Here is a 23,049-nt window from a genome sequence, read left to right as displayed (position 1 = left end):
AATCACAAATATATATAATGATATCTCTATAATGATCTTCCTCCAATGATTTTTTAAAATAATTTTTTCGTGATTCTGGAAAAATTTATAGAAAATGGCGAAAACATTTTAAAAATTAGATATAAGACTGTAATGACTTTCCTATAATGATTGAAAAAAAAATTTTTTTGTGATTCTGAAAAAATAATTGCAGAAAATCATGAAAACTTTAAGGAATTCCGTCTATGTCTGTAATAATTTTCCTATAACAAATTTCTTCTAATTTATTTGAGATTCTGGAAATATCATGAGAGAATATCACGAAAACATAAGAAATTCAGTATAGGTCTTTATCTATAATAATTTTATTAGAATTTTTTCACGATTCTGGAAAAATAATTATAGAAATCACACAAACATATGGCAAATTCAGTATGGGCCTATAATGATCTTTCTATCATGATTTCTTTTATCATTTTTTCGCGATTCTGGAAAAATTATTATAGAAAATCACGAAAACATATAAGACTATAATGACTTTTCTGTAATGATTTTCTTGTGTTTTTTCTTGATACTGACATAACACAAAACATAACAAAAAAACATAACAAATTCAGTATAGGTCTATAATAATTTTTCTATAATGATTTTCTTGTAATTTTTTCGCGATTCTGGAAGAATCATTATAGAAAGTCACGAAAACATATTATAGGTAATTCAGTATATGTCCATAATAATATTCTTATAATTTTTTCGGCATTCTGGAAAAATAATGATAGAAAATCAGGAAAAAATATAGCAAATTCAATATGGGTCCATAATGATCTTTCTATAACGATTTTTAAAATAATTTTTTCGCGATTCTCAAAAACTCATTATAGAAAATCATGAAGACTTATAAGGAATTCCGTATAGATCTTTAATAATTTTTCTATCACGAATTTCTTCTAATTTTTTCGCGATTCAGGAAAAATAATTATAAACAATCACAATAACATAAAAAATTCAGTATAGGTCTATAATCATTTTTCTATAATGATTTTCTTTTAATTTATTCGCGATTCTGGAAAAATAATGATAGAAAATCATGAAAACTTATCAGGAATTCCATATAGGTCTATAAAGATTTGTCTATAATGATTGTTCCATAACCAATTTCTCATAATTTTTCCGCTATTCTGGAAAATCATCATACAAAACAAAAACGAAAACATATAAGAAAGTTAGTGTAGGTCTATATCTATAATGTGTTTCTTATAATTTTTTCACGATTCTGGGAAAATCATTATAGAAAATGACGAAAACAAGAAATTAAGTATATTTCTATATCTATAATGATCTTTCTATGATTATTTTTCAAATCATTTTTTCGCGATTCTGGAAAAGTAATTATAGAAAATCACCAACAAACTATAGAAAATTCAATATATATCTATAATGATCTTTCGGTAATGATTTTTGCATAATTTTTTTGCGATTCTAGAAAAATAATTATAGGAAATCACAAAAATATTGAGCAAATTCAGTCTAGATCCATAATGATCTTTCTGTAATGATTTTTTAAATAATTTTTTCGCTATTCTAAAAAAATCAATATAGAAAATCACGAAAATATATCATAAGAAATTTATTATATGTTTAAAATAATTGCTCTATAATGAATTTCTGATAATTTTTTCAGTATTCTGGAAAAATCATTATAGAAAATCAGTACAGAAATAAATGATGTCAATAAACTGAAATAGTTAATGCAAAAATAAGGGAAAGTACAAACAACTGATTTATTTATATATTTAACATAGAATTTCAACCAATTTAAAGAAATTTAAAGGAGTTCCAGAGAATTTCTAAGGTTTTTAGGCAATTTCGTCAGATTTTATACAAATTTCACAGGTTTTAAAATAATTCCAAACATTTTCACTAATTTTAAAGATTTTAAAACAGTTTCGGGAATTTCAAGGAATTTCAAACAATTAAAAAAAAATTTTAAGGGATTTCTAGCGATTCGAAAGATTTTAAAGTTTTTTATTAGAGAACTTTAACGAATAAGTTTACTTTCATTTATATTTAAAGAGTTTTAAATTTATAATCCTTCTAATGAGTTGAAACGTTTTCCAAAGATTTCAAGAGATTTTAAGGTATTTCATGGAATTTGGAAGAGTTCGACAGGTATTTCAGGTTTTAAAAATAATAACTTTGATGCAAAAATTTAATTTAATTTATATTTAAGAAATTTCAAATGATTGATGTTTTACAAAGATTTCAAGGGATTTTAAAGCATTCTTAAAGCTGCTAAAAGATTTCAGAAGATAAAAAAAATGCAAGGCATTTAAAATAATTTTGCAGGATTTCCAAAGATTTCAAAGGATTTCAGAAAGTTTTGAAAATAAATATAAATAAGTTTAATATCAAACGATTATAAGCGATTTCAAACATTTCAAAATAAAATTTAAGGGATTTTAAGAGTTTTAAAAAATGTCTAGGAATTTCAAACAATTTTGCAGGATTTCCAAAGATTTCTAGAAAAATTTGAAAAATAAATTTAATTTAATTTAATATCAAAAGATTCTAAGCGAATCCACATATTTTTAAAGATTTTGAGGCATTTAAAGAAATTTCACAAGGTTCAAGGGATTTCAAAAGATTCTAAAAGGTTTCAATACATATAAATAATTTCAAGAAATTTTTAAGAATTTTGAAGGATTTTCTAAGATTTCAAGCTATTTCTAGAGAACTTTGAAAAATAAATAAAATTTACTTTAATTTCAATTGTATCTTAAAGATTCAACAGATTTTAAAGGATTTTAAGGTATTTCAAAGAATTTCAACAGATTTGAGGATATTTCAAATAATTTAAAGATATACAAAAAAAAAGGATTTTTAAAGAATATTTCAGGATTTCCAAAGAATTCAAGCTATTTCTAGAAAAGTTTGGAAAATAAATAAATTTTTTAAAAATTTTAATTAACTTAAAGATTCAACAAATTTTAAAGGATTTTAAGGTATTTTAAAGAATTTCAACAGATTTTAAGGGATTTCTAGAAAATCTTGGGAAAATAAATAAATTTAATTTAATATTAAGAGATTCTTAGTGATATTAATTCACAGATTTTCAAAGATTTAAAGGTATTTCAAGGATTTTTAGGAATGAAATTCAAGGTCATTTTCAGGTTTTCCAGGTCAAGAAATCACAATTTTCCAGAATTTCTTTTTTACATCAAATAATGAAATAAACGTTTGGCATACATGTAAAAAATCAGCCATTTCACTTTTTTATTGGCCTAAAATTGCTAAAGAAAGCCGAATCGTTAATACGAAAATTCTTATTTTTTTGCGAACATGAGTCGTCTTTGTGAAATCTTTAGGAATATTTTTAATCTTCGTAATGCCTTTGAAATCATTTAAATCTTTATGAAATCTTTTGAAATCTTTGTGAAGTATTACAAACCTTAGTGAAAGCTTGAGACTTCGGTGAAGTCTTTGATAAATCTGTTGGCATTTTTTAAAGCTTGTATAAAGTCTTTCAAATTCTTGAAATCTTTGTGAACTATTTATTTAATATTTGTTTGCGAAATCTTTTGTGTTTGTTTAAAATCATTGAAGTCTTTAGAAATCTTCTTAAATGTGTTGAAACTTTTTGAAATCGCTTAAAATCTTTGAAATGTTTTGAAATTCTTGATTTTCTTTTTAAATCCGTATGAATTCTTTAAAGAAATTGTGAAATTTTCTCTAAGTCTTTTGCAATCGTTTAAAATTACTGGAATATTTGAAAATCTTTGTTAAATATTTTAAAATCTTATAATATATTTTGATATCGTTTAAAATATTTGAAATGTTTTTAAATCTTTGAAATCTGTTGTACTGTACCCTTGTTGAAATCTTTGAAGTCCTTGAAAGCTTTGAAATCTACAAAAATTTTGTGAAATTTTTTAAAATCTTTATCAAATCGTTAAAATTTGTTGAAAATGTTTCTTTAATGTTTGTTCGTAAAATCGTTTCTGTTCGTTTAAAATGATTAAAATCTTTTCAAATCTTCTTAAATTTGTTGAAACCTTTTGAAATCATGAAAAATCTTTTAAATGTTTTGAAATCTTTGAAATCTGGTATCCTTGTTGGAATCTTTGAAATTCTTAAAATGTTTTGAATACCTTAAGAATTCTTTAAAATAGTTGAGAAATCTTTTGTAATCATTCAAAATCTTGTCAAACATTTTTAAATTGTATAAAATCTTTGAAATGGTTTGAAATCCTTGAAATCTCATGTACTTGACCCTTGTTGAAATCTATGAAATTAGCGTATTGTTTTGAAATCTTTATGAATGTTTTATGAAATCTTTGAAACTTTTGTGAAATCCTTTGACATCACCTAAAAAGTTTCGAAGTTATTTAAAGCTTTAGAATGTTTTGAAATCTTTAAAATCGTTTGAAAGTTTTAAAATCTTTGTGCAGTGTTCGAAATCTTTGTGAAGTCTTTTGAAATCTTTGTCAATTCGTTAAAATTTTTTTAATTATTACAAATCTTAGTGAAATCCTTTGATTTCTCCTAAAAATTTTGAAATTTTTTAAAATCTTTGAAATGTTTTGAAATCTTAGAAATGTGGTTTAATTGACCCTTTTTAAAATCTTTAAACTCTTTTGTAAGTTTTAAAATCTTTGTGAAATAATCCAAATCTTTATGAAATGTTCGAAATCTTTAGGGATTTTTTGTGAAAACTTTTTAATCTAGTGTACACGCCTTTTTCGAATGTTTGAAATTCTTGAAATCTTTGTTTAATATATTTTGAAATGTTTATAAAATCTTTCTTGAATCTTTGTTTGGAAAATCTTTTGTATTCGTTGAAGTCATTGAATTATTTAAAATATTTTGAAATCTTCTGAAATGTGAAATCTTTCTGAAATCTGGTGTGCGCTCCTTTTTTAAATCGTTAACATCCGTGAAATGTTTATGAAATGTTAAAGAAGTAAAAAATATTTTGAAATGTTCGAAGTATTTTGAAATCTTTAGAAATATTTTGTAACCTTTTGAAATCTGTTGTACACTCAAAAACCGAGTGGTCAACCACTCGAAAAATCCGTTGTAGGCTTATTCTAATTCTGAAACTGAATTAACATTACTTCTAAAAAAAAAGATTAAAATTTAAGGTTTTCGTAAAAAAATCAAGGAGATTTCCAGGTTTTCAAGGTTTAGAAAATTCAAGGATAGTTTCAGGTTTTCAAGGTTTTCAAGCTCACTAGACACTCCGTTTATCGGATTCTAAAGGATTTAAATATATAAAAAAAAGCGATGAATTTTAAAGAATTTTGTAGCATAACATTTCCAGAGATTTATAGAAAAGTTTGGAAAGTAAAAGAAATTTAATTTAATTTTAAGGGATTATCCTCGATTTCGCAGATTTTAAATTATTTCAAGGCATTTAAAGTAGTTCAAGGAATTTCATAGGGCTTCCAATTATTTTAAAAGTTCTATGAGACTTTAAACAATGTCGAGAATTTTTCAAATATTTAAATAAATTTCAAAGATTTAAAAATGGATTCAAAAAACATTTCCAAGTGCATCCAGAAATTTTAAGAGATCCTAAAAGGCTTTCAAGGATTTCATTTACACTTTAAGTACTCCTAAATATATCGAAGAAACTCACAGATGTTCACTCTGCAAAGTTTATTTGTGCAATTGCAGCTTCTCTACTTTTTACATAAATTACAAATTTCATTATTTTATTGTTGCTCTCTAAAGTTTATTTGTGTCATTCCAATTTCTCTATTTTGTCATAAATTCCTTCAATATTTTGCATTACTTATCCCAAATCTGATTTTGCAATCCCAGGCATTTCCTTCAATTTTGAAATTAAGTATAAACCAAAAATCCGAGTAATCAAGCCCTAGATTTTTACCAAAGACAATGATTAAATTCATATTCAGTTTCACACATGTCAACATACTCGATTACCGGTAAACGCTATAAAAAAAATAAACAATTTTTTCTTAAATTGATTTAATCATCCGCGAGTAAACGCAATTCAATGCCTAGACTAATACGAAATTGTCAATATTAAGCAGGAATATCATCCGTATTGTCGAGAACAGCCCCGCTGTAGGCCAGATCCCAGTAATGTTCTACCTGGTGTTTTTTGAAGTGATCACGCGCCGCTCTCTCGATTGGACAGACTTTTGTTTTCACATCGTTGAAGTGGCGAGACTTGCTCGTACCCTCCCATACGAGGACACACTTATTAGGAACGTCGTTTCCATCAGTGTCCTTTACAATGTCCTCCTCCCATTTGATTCGATGTAACATCAGCCGTTTGTATTTGCTGAGTTGCTTCGCTCCGCCCTCAACAACTACAACATTGCAATCTCGAAAAAGCATCATGCATCCTGTCAAGTAGAGCTGCTTCGCATTCGTTTCCACTTTGAACATTTTCGCTTTGTTGAATAAATCTCGTATTCTACAATAACAAAAACAACAACAAAAATCCCATTACAGCAGGTGTTCAGCGATTCTTAGGAACGAAATTCAAGGGCTTTTCCCAGGATGGCGCAGAGATGGATTAGATTTTTTAATTTTTATCATCCTTTTATTTTTTTTATATAAATAAAAAATAGGGTGGCCCAAAAAATCACATTCGAGAAATTTTAACGGGCTTGTTGGCCAAATTGTTCTCGTAGGCAAATAAATGTATGCCTATTTTTTTATTTGCAAAACAAAATATTTTTAGAACTCGCTCTGAGGCTTCAAAGTTTCCTGATTTGAAGTAAAGAAATCCTTACACCAGCTACAGGTTTAACTCAGAGAGCAGCTATAGATTTATTAACTTATTATTACTCTGCCATTCAACTCATTGTCAGTCACCGCAGCGTGGTATGGCAGCAAATACGGTGTATAATGAGCGGACCGACCGAGGTTCAACTTTTTTGCAGCCGTCCACCTGCAGTCCCTTCAGCCGGTGTTCAACTTAAATGCGTCATTTTTCATAAGCTTTTCTTACGCTTTACTCAATTTAAATTATACATTTTTGATATGCCTACAACTTTTGCATAATATTTCTGAGGTATAAAATTGCGATAAATGCAATATTCATTGATAAGTGAACAAGTATATTAATTATAAAATAAATTGGCTTATAATTTCCTGTCCAAAATCGAAGAAATAAAAATTGGAAACATTTTACATGTTACACTCCATATGATATAAAAATGGCCAGAGCGAGTTCTAAAAATATTTTTTTTCGAAAATAAAAAAATAGGCATACATTTATTTGCCCACTAGAACGATTTGGCCAACAAGCCCGTTGAAATTTGTCAAATGTGATTTTTTGGGCCACCCTAATAAACAAAGAGCAGGGTAGCCGTTTCAATTAATTAAGTAAATTCCTGATCATTTCCCGGGGGCTTCTCAACCAAATAGTTGAATTTATATTTTTAAAAAATATATATTTTCAACTAAAAATAGATTAGTTAAATTTTCTGTTAACATTATTATTCTTAATAACAAGAAAGAAATCGATTTTCAGCAAAATAGTTCTGTTTTCTATTGAAATAGTTAAATTTCTGGTTGAAAAAATTCAACCAGAGATGATTTCTTGATTAAAATTATGAATCTTCTACCAAAAAATTAATTAATTTACTTGCAAAGAAAAAAATTATTTTCTACAAAAAGAAATGGATTTTCAACCAAATATGTGGATTTTCAATTAAAAAGTTGAATTTTCAATAAAACAAGACAAATTTTCATCCAAATTGTTGAATTTTGAAAAAGAGGAGTTACATTTTCAACAAAAATGGACATTCAAATTTTCAGTTGAAGGAATTAATTTTCAACCAGACTAATCAATTTTCAACTAAAATGATGAACCTTCAACTGGATTAGTTGAATTTTATACCAAAAAGTTGAATTTTCAACGATAATGATTAATTTTCTACAAAAGAGCCGAATTTTCAAGCAAACTGATGATTTTTCAATGATAATGATTATTTTTCTACAAAAAAAGGCGAATTTTTAACAAAGAATATTTATTTTTAAGTAATTACCTTCATTTATCAATAAAAAATATCAAATTTCACCCAGATAGTTGATTTTTAATCCAAAAAAGATATATTTTCAACTAAAAATAGATTGGTTAAATTTTCTGATAAAATTATAATTCTTAACAACAAGAAATTCAAAATTCCAGTTGAAGGAATTAATTTTCAACAAAACCGATCAATTTTTTAATAAAATGATGATCCTTTAACTGGAATAGTTGAGTTTTATACCAAAAAAATTAATTTTTAACCATAATGATTAATTTTCAACAAAAAACGATATATTTTTAACTAAAAATAGATTAGTTAAATTTTCTGTTAAAAATATAATTCTTAATAAAAAAATAGATAAAAAAACAAAGGATGTTCAGCAAAATAGTTACATTTTCTACTGAAATAGTTAAATTTTTAGAAGAGAAAACGGATTTTCATCAAAATAGTTACATTTTCAACCAGAGGGATGAATTTTAAATTAAAATGATAAATCTTCAAACAAAAAATTAATTTTGAGCAAAAGAGTTTAACTTTCAACCAAGTAATTTTATTTACAACCTGAAAGATGAATTTTCAACTAAAATGAGAAAAATGGAACTGGAATAGTTAATTTTTAACCGAAAAGAAGAATTTTTAAAACAGAAAATTAACTTGCAAAGAAAAAGAATATTTTCTCCAAAATAAAATGGATTTTTAACCAAATATGTTGATTTTCGATTTGATTGTTGAATTTTCAATAAAAAAAGACAACTTTTCATCCAAATTGTTCAATTTTTAAAAAGGCGAATTTTTCAAAAACGACATACATTTTCATACAACTAGTTTCATTTCTGAATAAAGAATATCAAATTTCAACCAAATAGTTGGATTTTCGTCCAAAAAAAGATATATTTTCAACTAAAAAGAGATTGGTTAAATTATCTGTTAAAACTATAATTCTTAAAAAACAAAAAATCGGATTTTCAGCAAAATAGTTACATTTTCAACCAGAGATATGAATTTTTAATTAAAATTATAAAACTTCAAACAAAAAATTAATTTTTAGCAAAAGAGTTTAACCTTTAACAAAATAATTTTATTCCCAACCTAAAAGATGAATTTTCAACTAAAATGAGAAAAATTTAACATAAATACTTAAATTTTTAACGGAAACGAAGAATTTTTAAACAAGTTGCAAATAAAAAGATTATTTTCTACAAAGAAAAATGAATTTTAAACAAATATGTGGATTTTCAATTAAATAGTTGAATTTTCAATGAAAAAAGACAAATTTTCATATTAATTGTTGAATTTTGAACAAGAAAATATCCATTTTCAACCAAAAATGGGCATTCAAGTTTTCAGTTGTAAAAATTAATTTTCAATCAAACTGATGAATTTTCACCGATAAAGATTATTTTTCTACAAAAAAATCGATTTTTTCACAAAGTGCATAAATTATTCAAACAGCTAGTTTAATTTCTAAATAAAAAATATCAATTCTGCAACACAAAGTTGAATTTTCATCCAAAAAACGATATATTTTCAACTAAAAATAGATTGATTAAATTTTTGGTTGAAAATATAATACTCACTCAAAAAAAAAAAAAAACGGATTTTTACAAAATATTTACGTTTTTTACTGAAATATATCAATTTTTAGTGAAAAAAATTGATTTTCAACAAAGCAGTTAACTTTTCAACCAAAGATAAATTTTTAATTAAAATTATGAAACTTCAACCAAAAAATTAATTTTTAGCAAAAGAGTTTAACTTTTAACCAAGTAATTTTATTTCCAACCTAAAAGATGAATTTTTAACTAAAATGAGAAAAATTGAACTGGAATAGTTAATTTTTAATCGAAAAGAAGAATTTTTAAACAAGAAGATTAACTTGCAATGAAAAAGATTATTATCTAAAAAAATGGATTTTCAAATGAATATAATTATTTTTAATAACATAGTTCAATTTTCTACGAAAAAAGAAAAATTTTCATAAAAATTATTAAATTTTGAACAAGAAAAGATCAATTTTCAACCAAAAATGGGCATTCAAATTTCTAGTTGAAGGAATTAATTTTCAACAAAACTGATGAATTTTTAAATTCATTTCTGAATTAAAAATATCAATTTTTAACCAAATAGTTGAAATATCATACAAAAAAGATATATTTTCAACTAAAAACAGATTGGTTAAATTTTCTGTTAAAAATTTAATTCTCACTGAAAAAAACAACGGATTTTCATAAAAATAGTGACATTTTTTACTGAAATGTTAAATTTTTAGTTAAAGAAATTTATTTTCAACAAAGTTCAACATGTTCAAGCAGAGCTGAATTTTGAATTGAAATTTCGAATCTTCGACCAGAAATTAATCTTTAGCCAAAGAGTTTAACTTTCAAACAATTAATTTTATTCCCAAACTAAAAGATGAATTTTCATCTAAAATTATAAATATTTAACTGGAATACTTGAATTTTTAACCGAAAAGAAAAATTTTTAAATAAGAAGATTAACTTGCAAAGAAAAAGATTATTTTATGCGAAAAAAATGGATTTTTAAACAAATATTCGGATTTTAAATGTAATAGTTGAATTTTCTATAAAAAAGACCAATTTTAAAATTTTAATTTTCAGTTGAAGGAATTAATTTTCAACTAAACTAATGAATTTTTAACTAAAAAAGATACAATTCTACTCAAAAATATGTATATTCAACCAAAAAAGATCAATTTTCAAGCAGAGTTCAATTTTCAAGTAAAATAATAGAATATTTAAATTTTCAGTTAAAAAATTAATTTTCAAGTAAAAAACCAACCTAAAAAAAATAGTTAAATTTTCATTTAAAATAATGGAATATTCAACTGAATTAGGTAAATTTTCAATTAGAAAACTTATTTCTCAACACAAAACAACGAATTTTTAACAAAACAGTTCAATTTCCAGTTTAAAAAAATTAATTTTCAACTAAAAAACATATTTTCAACAAAATAGTTGAAATCTGAACTGAAATAATGGAATATTCAACTGGAGTAGTTAAATTTTGAGTTAAAAGAATAGAAAAATAGTGGAAATAGTGGAATATTCAACTGGATTAGTTGAATTTTCAAATAAAATTATTATTTCTAAACACAAACAAAACGAATTTTTAAAAACCAAATAGTTAAATTTGTAACCAAAGCGTTGAATTTTTAATTAAAACAATAAATCTTCTTCAATTAACTAAATGAATTTTTAACTAAAGTTTAAACATCAACCAAGTACTTAAATTTTCAACCAAAAAAGATGAGTTCTCAACGAAAAATGTAATAAATAGTCGATATTGCAACGGACAAAATATTTTTATTTAAAACAAATTTTTTAAATAAAAATCGAGATAACAAATGTAACCAAAAAGTTGAATTTTTAACCGGAAAAGATCAATTTCTCACCACAAAAAGTGGAATTTTCAACAAAATTATATCATTTTTTAATCATAAGAGATAAATGTCCAAACAAAAGTTGAATTGCAATTAAAATAATGGAAAATTCAACTGGATTAGTTAAATTTTCGATCCCAAAATATAAAAATTTCAACAAAAAAGTTACATTTTCAATTAAACAAATTCATTTTCACCACTAAAAAAATCAATTCAATACAAAGCTATTTTTAACAATGTAAAAACATTGTTATATCATTTTATAAATCAACTTGTTTTTAATTAGACACGCTACAAAAAAATGCTGATATTTTTTTTCAATTCTGCAAAATTGAAATCTTTCCTTAAAATCTTCCAGATGCATTTTTGACAATTTTGGAAATCTTTTTAAATATTATCTTAAAATTAATTTTTCAAAAGAAAAAAATCATTTTCAATTTTCCTAGAAATCTTAAAAAAATGTTTTTTACCCTTTTGAAGCCTTTCACAATTCTTAAAAAGCACAGTCAAATATTTCTAAATATCAAGCAATCGATCTATTTCCTAATTTAAAAAATTTTTAATTTTCAAATATTAGACTAAAACATGTCTGAAATGTAATAAATTTGAATATAGTAACTAATCAATATTAATGAATTTATGGATAAATAAATAAATAAAAATTCACATTTGTTTAACTACTAAGACTTTCCAATTTATATATTCACATTTCATCAACCAAAAATGTTTTTTATCCAAAATTGTCCATTTTAAACGCTTCTAATTTGTAATTTTTTAACTCTTTAAAACAGCATTTTTTAAATGAAAGATTTTTGAAACACGCATTGCAAGCTGAATGATATTATAATTGAAAGAAATAAAAATTTAACTAATTATTTTAAAAACTGTAAAACTCAAACTTGAACAAATTTTTTTCTAAAAATTTATAATATTGCCGGTCAAAAAATAAACGCACTGTTATTTCCCGCTTTTTCCCTGTCTCATGAAATTTTTTGTGAACATAAGTCGTCTTTGAAATCCTTGAAATCTTTGTGAAATCCTTTTAATCTTTGTGAAATATTTTATATACTTTTAAATTGTAATGAGAATTTGGAAAGCTTTCTGAAATCTTTTGTATTCGTTTACAATCATTGAAATCTTTCCAAATCCTTTCAAATTTTATGAAACTTTTTTAAATAGTTTAACATCATTGAAATATTCGTAAAATTTTTCGTGTGCTTCAAATCTTCGAAATCTGGTGTAATCACCTTTTTTAATTACATTTCGATTTTCAATAAAATAACCGTGTTAAATTAAAAAAATCATTTCAAGGTTCTCATAAAAAATTCAAGGAAATTTTCAGGTTTTGAAATTCAAGGAGAATTTCAGGTTTTTCCCGACCAACGTCTTTAATTTTCCCGGTCAATTAAAAGTAAGAAATTCACATTTGCCGCAAAACGCAAACTTTTATTTTAATTCATGGCTTTAATTCTAAACATGCTTTAACACAACAGAGAAAAACATTGAAATAAATAAATTTAACAAAAAAAAAACAAATTTTCCACAAAAAAATATCAATTTGTTAACAAAATTATAAATGTGCCAAAATTATGAATTTTCAAACTAAAACAATGAATCTACGACTGAAATAGTTGAATTTTCAATGAAAAAATTAATTTTTACTAGAAAAGATAAATTGTCAATCAAAACTTAAATAAAATCAAACAGTTAAAAAAAATTAAAATGGAACTAAACAGATAAATCTTCAACTACAACTATGGAATGTTCAATTGGATTAAGATCAATTCATATATTCATTAAAAATTCGCCATTTTTGGTAGAAAATTAATCTTCTTGGTTCAAAATTAATCTTTTTTGGTTAAAAAAAACTACAGTTTCTTTTAAAATTCATCCTTTTTCGTTAAAAATGCAAATGTTTGGTTGAAAATTAATCTAGCCTTGTTAGGGATTCAACTTCCTTGTTAAACTTCCTACTTAGATAAAATATCATTGATTGTATTCAAGAGTCATAATTTTTAATATAAATTATCAAAACTATTGAATTATATATTATTATTATTATTTAGATGGTATATTCTAATCATTTTTCCATATAGAGTAATAAGCAGTAAACAACAAATAAAAGCATTAAAAGTGGAACACTTAAATTCCAAAATCTAAAAATTGATGTTTAAAAGTTTGTCAATTCAAAACTTGTGTATTCAAATGCTCAAAAATTTACACGTGCCAAATGGAAGGTACTAATACTTTTCAATTAAACAATGTTAAATGAAATGCAAATAAATTGCAAAATTTAAAACTTTTATCAATTCTAGAGTTCAAAGATTCAGATCAGGTTCCAAAAATATAAATCCACGTTAACATTTTCAATAGCCTATATTAATAAATCAAGCAATGAACTTTAACAATTTTCAAAATTACATTATTTTAAGTAATTTTAAGCTAGTCCCATTAAGAATTTAAAAATATTTTTTTAACTCAACAGTTTTTTTTATTTCTAGTTTTATTTTGAATAGTCCAGGCATTCTTCAAAAGCTTTCAAATTTTACTTCAAAATCTTGAGAAATCTAAAAGTGGTTTTAATTTTTCCTACTTCAAAATAATTTTTTTAATTTTTTGGAACTTTTAAATATATTTTAAAATGAATTAAATTTTTTCTATAACTTTTAGAAAATCCTGCAAATTAAAAGAAATCCTTAAAATTTGAATTTATAAATAACAGTAGAACACTTATTATTTGTAAACATATTTAAATAATTTCAAGAGATATTTAGAAGTTTAAAAAATATACGAATTAAATTTAGAACTTGAAATAATTTCAAATACTTACAGCCGAATTTAAAATAAAATGTAGATTTTTCCAGCTTTCAAACAAAAAGTGTAGAATTTTTTTAAGAATTGTGAAAGACTTCAAAAGAATAAAAATTTTCTTAAGATTCTTAGGAAAAGTGAAAATAATTTTTCACTTTAAAAAAATTATTGTAACAGAAAGCTTAAGAAGATTTTAAGGATTTTTTTTTAATTTGCCGAATTTAAAAAAATTGTAGGAAAATTTCGATTAATATTAAAATATACTTAGAAGTTCTGAAAAGATGTTAACACACTTCTTTTCAATTACTTGAAGACATTTCAAGTTTTTAATTAATTTTGAATATTTTTAAAACTACGAAATATTTCTTGAAATTACTCAAATTTTGTTTAAAAATAATGAGTGTTCGATTGCTATTTATGCGTAAAAATTTAACAATTTCACTTATAAATTCAACACTTTTTAAATAAGAAAATTAAAATTGTAACGCTAAAAGTTCAAAAGTTCTTGGAAAATCTAAAGATTCGAAGCTTTCTATGTAAAACAAATCAGTTTCAAATTGTTTTCTTTTAAATATTTGGTTTCAATTTACTCGTCTTAAATGAAAAGTGAAATATTGCTAAATATTAAATACTTATTCTTTTTCTAAATTAAAATGTTTTAATTAAATGGGATAAAAATTAAATAATATAATTTAAACTCACAATATTTTCAATTTAATAAAAACCTTTAATTATGACTATATTATGGATTTATTTTCAAGTTGAAAATAGTAAAACGCACGTTTACATTTTTAGATGGCTAAAAAAATGAATAGAAATAATATATTAATAAACTTATTTATTAAATTTAATATAAAAAATAATATAAATGAAGACCAGAAACTCTGAATTAAAAATATATTATTGATAAATCATTGAAATTCTTATTTAAAAATAAAATTCTCGGAATAAATGATTTATTAATTTCAATTCTTGAGACTTTTGGACTCAAACAGTTACAATCTGGAAATCCTAAAATTTTGAACGGATCTAGAATTGTTTGGTCAAATCAAATATTGTTCAGATTTATATACTTGAGAGTACAGATCCATTTTAAAAATTATTTATTTATTTATATTCACAGTTTATAAAATAAAGCTGTTTTATATCAAAAATTTTCAACTTCAAGTGCTTTTAATTTTTAATTGTTTAAATCTTCAAAACTGCACTTTAATTATTTTAAAAACTGTTAAAATTTAACTTGGGCAGATTTTTCTTCCAAAAATTTGTAAAATTCCCGGCTTCCCATTCTGGCGGCCATCCTGTATTTTATAAAAAAATTTCGATTTTAAAAATATGCTTTTAAAAATTAAAAATAGAAAATTTTTAAAGTGAAAGACTTCCAGATTAAGCATTCTAAACTGAATGCTATGATAATTTATAAAAATGATAATTTAACAAATTTGTTTAAAAAAAACGGTTGAAATAAAAGTTTGACAACATTTTTATTCTAAAAATTTGGTCAAATATCCGGTCAAAGAATAAATTCACTGTCATTTCATTAAAGATTGCGTGAGACAACAAAATAATAATCGCGCACTTTGAGCGCAATGTGTGTGTGTGTGTTTTTTTTTTTTATAGTACTAATTGGTACTACTAAAAAGATATACAAAAAATGTCTCTTCTGACTGGCTATAATTACATATAAATTAATAAAAATACCATTAAAAAATGAAATGAATAAATTACCGTTACCCGAAACCTTAATAAAAATAATTATGTTGATAATTACCTGTAGACAGCAACGTGAACTCCAAGCGTCGTGTCTTCTTTAAGTTTCCTGGCATTTTTTTCGCGGCGCTGCTCAGCTGTCAATCTTCGTGCTGCATTCGCGTCTTCGTGAGCTTTCAATCTCTTTGCCATTTGCTGACGAACGTGGGCTTCTATCTTGGTTGGATCTGAAACCGCTTCGGTTCCCAGGACCCTCATGAGATTCGATATTCGCAATTTCGGTTCCGGGGGAGCTTCAAGACCCAACCGAATCTTCTCCTGCTCTTCTTTCCATGTCTCTCTGCGAGTTTGCCTGCGCAGTTTTTTTCTCTCTTTCTTTGTAAGGAATACTGGCATGTATGAAGGTTTGAGTGGCTCCGCTGTAAAATTAATGAAACTATCACAGGGCGTCCAGCGATTCTTGGAAACGAAATTCAATTTTTACATTCTCATCCATGAGAGTGTAATGTAATCGTCCAAATTTTCGATCTCTGGTTTTTAACAGATCTTTACGTTTCGGCACTCACAGAATCCGAAAATCATAAAATTTTATCGGTGTCTGCCTGTCTGTATGTATGTATGGTTACCTGAATGTTGTAGCCACGCTAACTTTTGAAGGATTTGTCCAATCGTCTTTGATACACTTCTTAAGGTTCCCAAAATGAAGGCTAAGTTCGTTAAGCAGATATTTTAACCAAAATTTTAAAATTTAAAGCATTTTAAAAATTTGAAAATTGTTTTTTTTTTCAAATTTAAACTTTTTTGTTAAAGTTTCTTATAGATGGATACAAGACTTACAAATTATCCAAATAAAATGTTTAATTTCGATGAAAATTAGAAAAGTTATATACTTTTCAAAAATTTGAAAATGTTCAGAAAACTAAAAAATAAATATTTTTCTAAAAGATAAGAAAGTTTCATTTAAATTCATCACTATATATCACATATATTTAGAAACTACGTCAGTTAAATTTTTCGATTAGACAAAAATTCAAAAAGTTTGAGCTTTTTCAAGATTTAAATAAAATTTTTTTATGAGTTCAGATATTTTTGTCAAATTTTCTTATACGTATCAAAAAGAATTGCAAATTATCATAATGGCATTTTTAAATTCGATAAAACTTCAAAAAGTGATATGCTTTTCAACTTTTTGAAAATTTTCTAAAAAAGGAAAACAAATTTTTTTTAACAGGTTAGGAAATATCAATCAAAATTTCTAATAGATGTAAAATAAATGTTTTTCGGAACTATCATCATGAAATTTTTTAATTAGACAAGAGTTCCAAAAGTTGGATCATTTTCAAATATATGCAATTTTGATTTTTTAAGAGATCCATAAATTTTAAACGTTATTTTTAGTTAGTTATTTTTAGAACCTTCTTTAAAATCAAATCGAAAAAAATGTAGTTACAATTTATGGGTGTTTATTACAGATGTAAAAATGAGCCATTTCATTTTTTATTCGCCAAAATTTTTTTTAAGAAAGCAGAACTTTAAATAAACAAATTCCCCATTTTGTGCGAACATAAGTTTACTTTGCAATTCTTGAAATCTTTGTTAAATTTGTATGAAATCTTTTAAGTATTTATCAAAGCTTTCTTTAATCTTTTTTTGTGAAATATTTTGTGTTCGCTTAAAGTCATTGAAATCTTTTAAAATTTTCTCAAATTTCTTGAAACCTTTTTAAATAGTTTTACATTTTTGAAATATCGGTGAAATCTTTCGTATTCGTTTAAAATAGTTTTAAAAGTTTGGAAATCTTTGAAATTCTTGTATTGATTTGAAATATTTATGAAATTTTTATGAAATCCTTGAAATAGTGCAGATTTTACTAAATTATGTAAATAAAAATGTTGACCTCGAAATTTTGGTCAAATATTTGATCGAATATTCACTTCCTTGCTGAAAATTCATATTTTCGGTTTGAAAATAAAACCATTTTGCAGAAAATTCGTTTTTTTTTGCATTACAATTCAACAGTACAGATGAATTTATTTTCTTTATTGGCTTATAAGTATTCTTGGTTCAAAATTCGCCTTTTTATTTTAATCTTCTTGGCTGAAAATGCATTTGCATGGTTGAATTTTTTTTATTTTGATCGAGGAATTTTTAACTATCTTGTTGAAAAATCGTTTTTTTTTTTTTGTTCAAAATTAAACTGTTTCGTCAAAAATGATCTTTTTTTTTAAAAATTCAACTATTTTGTAGAAAAATCGTGTTTTTACATGAAAATTCCATATTTTGGAGAAATTTTTTTCTAGTCACTGAAAAAATTATTTTAATTGAAATTATGTATTTTTAATTAAAACAGTCACCTTTTCTCATAGAAATTGTTTTTCTTTTAGTTAAAAGCAACTGCTTGATGAATCTTTCTATTTTGATTTTAAATCAAAATAATTTTTATGGTTGAAGTATTAACTATAGCATTTTTTGTTGTCAATTCATTTTTAATCGATGGACAATTATTTTGTAAATAAAAAATTCAACTATTTCACTTTTTGCTGAAATTTTATCTTTTTTAGTTCCATTTTTTGGTTCGAAAATTCATTTTTATATTGAAGATACATCATTATAACTGAAAATTCGTCTGTTGTAGTAGAAAATTATTCTTATTGTTTTTGAAAATCATTTTGATGTTGTTAAAGATTCCTAATTTAAATTAAAAATCATTTATTTGATTAAAAAATTAACTATTTTCTTGAAAATGCGATATTTTCGGTTAAAAATTATTTTCTTAACTGTATACATAATTATTCCATTTTTGGCCTGAAAATTTATCTTTCTTAGTTTAAAACTAATTAATTTGGTCAAAAATTCGTTTATTGTGTTAGAAAATCATCTCGGTTAAAAATTAACTTTCGTTGTTTAGGAGTCCTCATCTTAGTTGAAAGATAATTTCTTTGGTTCAAAAATGAACTGTTTTCATGAAAATCCGTTGTTTATGGTTAGAAATTAACTTTCTAAACTTCAAACATAAATATTCCATTTTTGGATCAAAAATCTTTTTTTTCGGTTGAGTATTAAGGTATTTCGTTGAAATTTTCTTTTTTTTTGGTGGCAGAATTCATGGTTAAAAATTGTACTCATTTGTTGAAAATTCGTTTCATTTTGGTTTAGGATTTAATTTTTTAACTAGAAATGTAACTATTCCATTTTTAGTTGAAAATTTATTTCCTCGGTTCAAAATTTGTTCTTTATCTTTAAAAAGTAAATTTTTTAACCGTCATTCCATTCTTGGTTGAAAATTTATTTTCCATGTGTAAATGCATGTATTTTGTTCAAAATTCGTCTTTTGTGATAGAAAATTAATCTTGTTTTAAAATAATTTTTCGTTTGTTAAAGTTTACCCTATTTAGTTGAAAATTCATCTCTTTGGTTAAAAAAGTTAACTACTTCCTCAAAAACGGGGTGTTTATTGTTAAAAAATAACTTTTTTAACTATAAACATAACTATTCCACTTTTGGGTTAAAAATGTATCTTTTTTAGTTGAAAATTGATGATATTTGTCAAAAATTCGTCTTTTGCAGTAGAAAGTTAATCTTCTTAGTTGAACATTAATTGTTTTGTTATAGATCCCTTATTTTAGTTAAAAGGTAATTCATTTGGTTACAAAATTAACTGTTTTCTTGAAAATACGATATTTATGATTCAAACATTTTTTTTAAATGTAACATAACTATTCTATTTTTGGCTTGAAAATTTATGTTTATTTAGTTGAAAATTTAGCTTCAAAGACAAATTGATAACGGTCAGGGAAATAAAAAATTGGTTCTAAAAGTCAGGGATATTTTGAGGAAATGTAAAATAATTATTATATTTTTGACTTGAAAATTGGACTTTCTTAGTTAAAAATTAATGTATACTATTGAAAATTCAAATATTTTGTTCAAAACTATTTTTTCTTTGTAGAAAATTAATCTTATTGTTTGAAAATTCATGTATTTTGGTTGAAAGTTAATTCCTTTAGTTGAAAATTTAACTTGAAAGACAAATTCATAACGGTCAGGGAAATAAAAAGTTGGTTCGCAAAGAGTCAGGAGATAATGAGGGAATTTCGAAATTGGTATTTTGTAGCAACCCGGGGTTTTAAACGAAGCACCTTAAATTAAATTGCATTACGGGTCATTGAAATTATTGTTTTGAGGGGGTGAAAATTAAAATAATGAGCTAATTTTCCATTCAAGTTATCTCGTCACCCTCGAAAAAGATGAATTCTTCAAACAAGAAAAAATTCAGAAGAATAAAGGAAAGACCCGTTATTAGAGTTCTCTGAGAATTTATGAGAATCTCATAATTTACTAATTAATAGAAATTTGCATTTTTTTTGTTAACTTTTAGGTTGAACCTTCAGCTCTTTTTTTTCAAGTTTGTCTTTTATTTTAAAATTTACCTGCTTCAGCAGAAATTAATTTTTTTTAATAAAAATGCAACTATTTGCTAGAGAATTCAACAATTTTGTTAAAAATCATCCTTTTTGGTAAAAAAAATTTGTCTTTTTTGATTAAAAATTCAATTTTTTGGTAGAAAATTATTTATTGTTAAAAAATTCATAGCTTGATCGTGAAAACTCGACTAAAATCTTTTTCAACCGAAAATTCAACCATTTTTTTGACAATTTATCTTTTTGATTTAAAATTTCATCTGTTATAGAAGAAATTTCATTTTTTTTAAAATGAAAATGCAACTTTTTGGTTAAAAATCGTTCTCCTTTGCTTGTTAATCCCACTAATTTGTTTAAAACATTTGGTTGAATCGCTTTGTTAAGAAATCACTTTTTTTGGTAAAGTTTTATATTTTAAGTTGAACAGTTATCTTGTTGGTTAAAAGTTTAATTATCTTGTTGACAATTAATCTTTTTTAATTGAAAATTCAACTACTTGGGTCAAAGTTAAACTACATTGTGAATTTTTTTTTATTGAAGGCTTATGTCTGGTTTAAAATTTAACTGTTTAGTGGAAAATACTTCTTTTTTTTTTGGTTTAGAATTCATTTTTTAACAGAAAATGTTACTTTTCCATTTTTTAAGATTGTAATTTTTTAATTGAAAATTCGCGTTTTATGTTCTTGTAAAAAATAATTTTTTGGTTGGAAATTTCCTTTTTTTGCGTAAAAATGCATCAGTTTCGTGGAAAATTAATTTTTTGTTGAAGTTTTTGGTTGAATAGTCATATTTTTTGTTTGAAAATTGAATTTTTGTAAAGAAAATTTGTCTTCTGGTTTGAAGGATCAATAATTTAGATAAACTTTAATTTATTTTTTGAGTTAAAGATCTTTATTTGTTAGAAATTCGTCTTTTTAGTTTTAAAATTCTTTTCTTTGGTTGTATAAATTTAATTATTTTTTACTAAAATATGAACTGTGACACTTTTTCGTTGGCAATTTGTCTTTTTAGGTTGAATATTCAACTATTATGTAAAAAATTCAATTATTTTGATGGAAATTCCAGTATTTTGTTACACATTTATCTTTTAAAGTAGAAAAAACTTTCTTTTTTTGTTTGAAATAAATTAATACATTTGAAAATTTTTAATTTGTATATGAAACACTGTTTTATTCCGCTTAAAAAAATATTCTATGGTAAAAATATCACAAGATATTTTAATTTCCTGAATATTCCTGAGTTAGAAAATAAATTATATTCAACCGCTGATATAACCTGAACAATAAAAATATTGTTAAAAATCATAAACTCTCAAATTCTCTTAAATTCTTTTAAATTCCCCTAAATTCTGTCATATTCTCGGTTATATAACTTGAACTTAAATTCTCGGGAATTTAAGAACTCTACCCGTTATTTCTGGAAATAAAATCGACTATTTTTTACCTTGAGTCATTATTTGTAATAAAATTTAAGAAATTTAAATTTAATAATCAAGTTAATGTGCTGAATTCCTGAAAATAAAACCAAGAATCTAACGACCACATTTCGACAACCACAATAAAATATTCCTATTGTAATTTAAAGAAAAATCCATATAAAAAATAATAATAATGTTCCTAAAAAAAGAAAAAAAAATTTGAACAGAAACAAAAAAGAAGAAAGAAAAATGAGAAGACAACCAACCAAATCCCCTTTAATTTTTTTTTATTTCTTGCGTCTTTTTTATTTTTATTATCATCAATCCACAATAGAAAAAAAAACATTTGTAAATGGTATCAAAGGAAAGCGTCATTCAGGGTGGCCGCTTTTGTCAAAGAAAAAAATTCGTGGTCATTTCCCGGTTCGTAAACATTTTTCACGGTCAATGAAATTTTTAAAATCAAACAATTTATCCAATTGTTCCATTCGAAGTAATATGAACTGAACTGCAAACGAAAGCACTCAAAGTGAAACTCTTGAATTTTAAAATTCGAAAATTTAAGTTTAAAATTGGTTTCATTCAACAATTTTGTATTAAAATACTGAATAATTTGCACGCATAATGTGTAAGCTACTAACACTTTTCAACTGCACAATTTTAAATTAAATGTATTTAAACTGCCAAATTACAAATTCTTAACTTTTATCAATTGTAGAGTTCAAAGATTTAGTTCAAAAAATATAAATCTACGTTAAAATTTTAAATGCTCTAAATTGAAGAATCAAACACTGAATTTAAAAATATTCGAAATTATACCATTTGCAGAAATTTTAAATTCTAATTTCAGCTCCGAATCGGTTAAAAATTGAAAATTTTCTATTTAAATGCGGAATTTTAATTCTTTTCGAAAATGTTTCATTTCAACTAATTGTAAGAATTATAAATTTTTTGACAAATTCCCTGTTCCAATTCATAATTTAATTTTTTTTCGAAAATTCCTCGTTTTAACACTGAACAATAATTTTGTTGGAAAAATTCAATTTTCCATTGAGAATTGTTATTCTCTTGAATAAATTTCAGTTAAAAATCAGAATACGTTAAAAATTCCTTGTTGAAATCCGGAATTTAATATTTTTCGAAAATTTTCCGTTTCGCAAAAGAAATCGAATTTTTGTAAAGGGGGAAGGTCGGTAAGGCCGGTTTTTGGCCTAATTTATTTTTGGACCAAAAAATCTGAAAAAATCATGGTAGTATCTTATAAGTATCCCGAGTTGATTGCATGCCAAACGGACTACC

General features: G+C 24.3%; 1 protein-coding gene across 1 annotated transcript in view; it reads right to left on the bottom strand.

The window, feature by feature from the left end:
- Positions 1 to 23,049, bottom strand: part of LOC117167015 — a 105,159-nt gene that overhangs the window by 71,831 nt on the left and 10,279 nt on the right. Inside the window, exons 4-5 of the mRNA XM_033351564.1 lie at positions 15,974 to 16,331; positions 6,029 to 6,424 (exon numbers count right to left, since the gene is read on the bottom strand). Of these exons, the coding sequence (XP_033207455.1) occupies positions 6,029 to 6,424; positions 15,974 to 16,331 (754 nt within the window). The remainder of the gene's footprint in view (positions 1 to 6,028; positions 6,425 to 15,973; positions 16,332 to 23,049) is intronic.

The sequence above is a fragment of the Belonocnema kinseyi genome, chromosome 2, assembly GCF_010883055.1.
Source record: "Belonocnema kinseyi isolate 2016_QV_RU_SX_M_011 chromosome 2, B_treatae_v1, whole genome shotgun sequence".
In the NCBI taxonomy this organism is placed as follows: domain Eukaryota; kingdom Metazoa; phylum Arthropoda; class Insecta; order Hymenoptera; family Cynipidae; genus Belonocnema; species Belonocnema kinseyi.
This window is presented reverse-complemented; position numbering and strand designations above follow the sequence as displayed.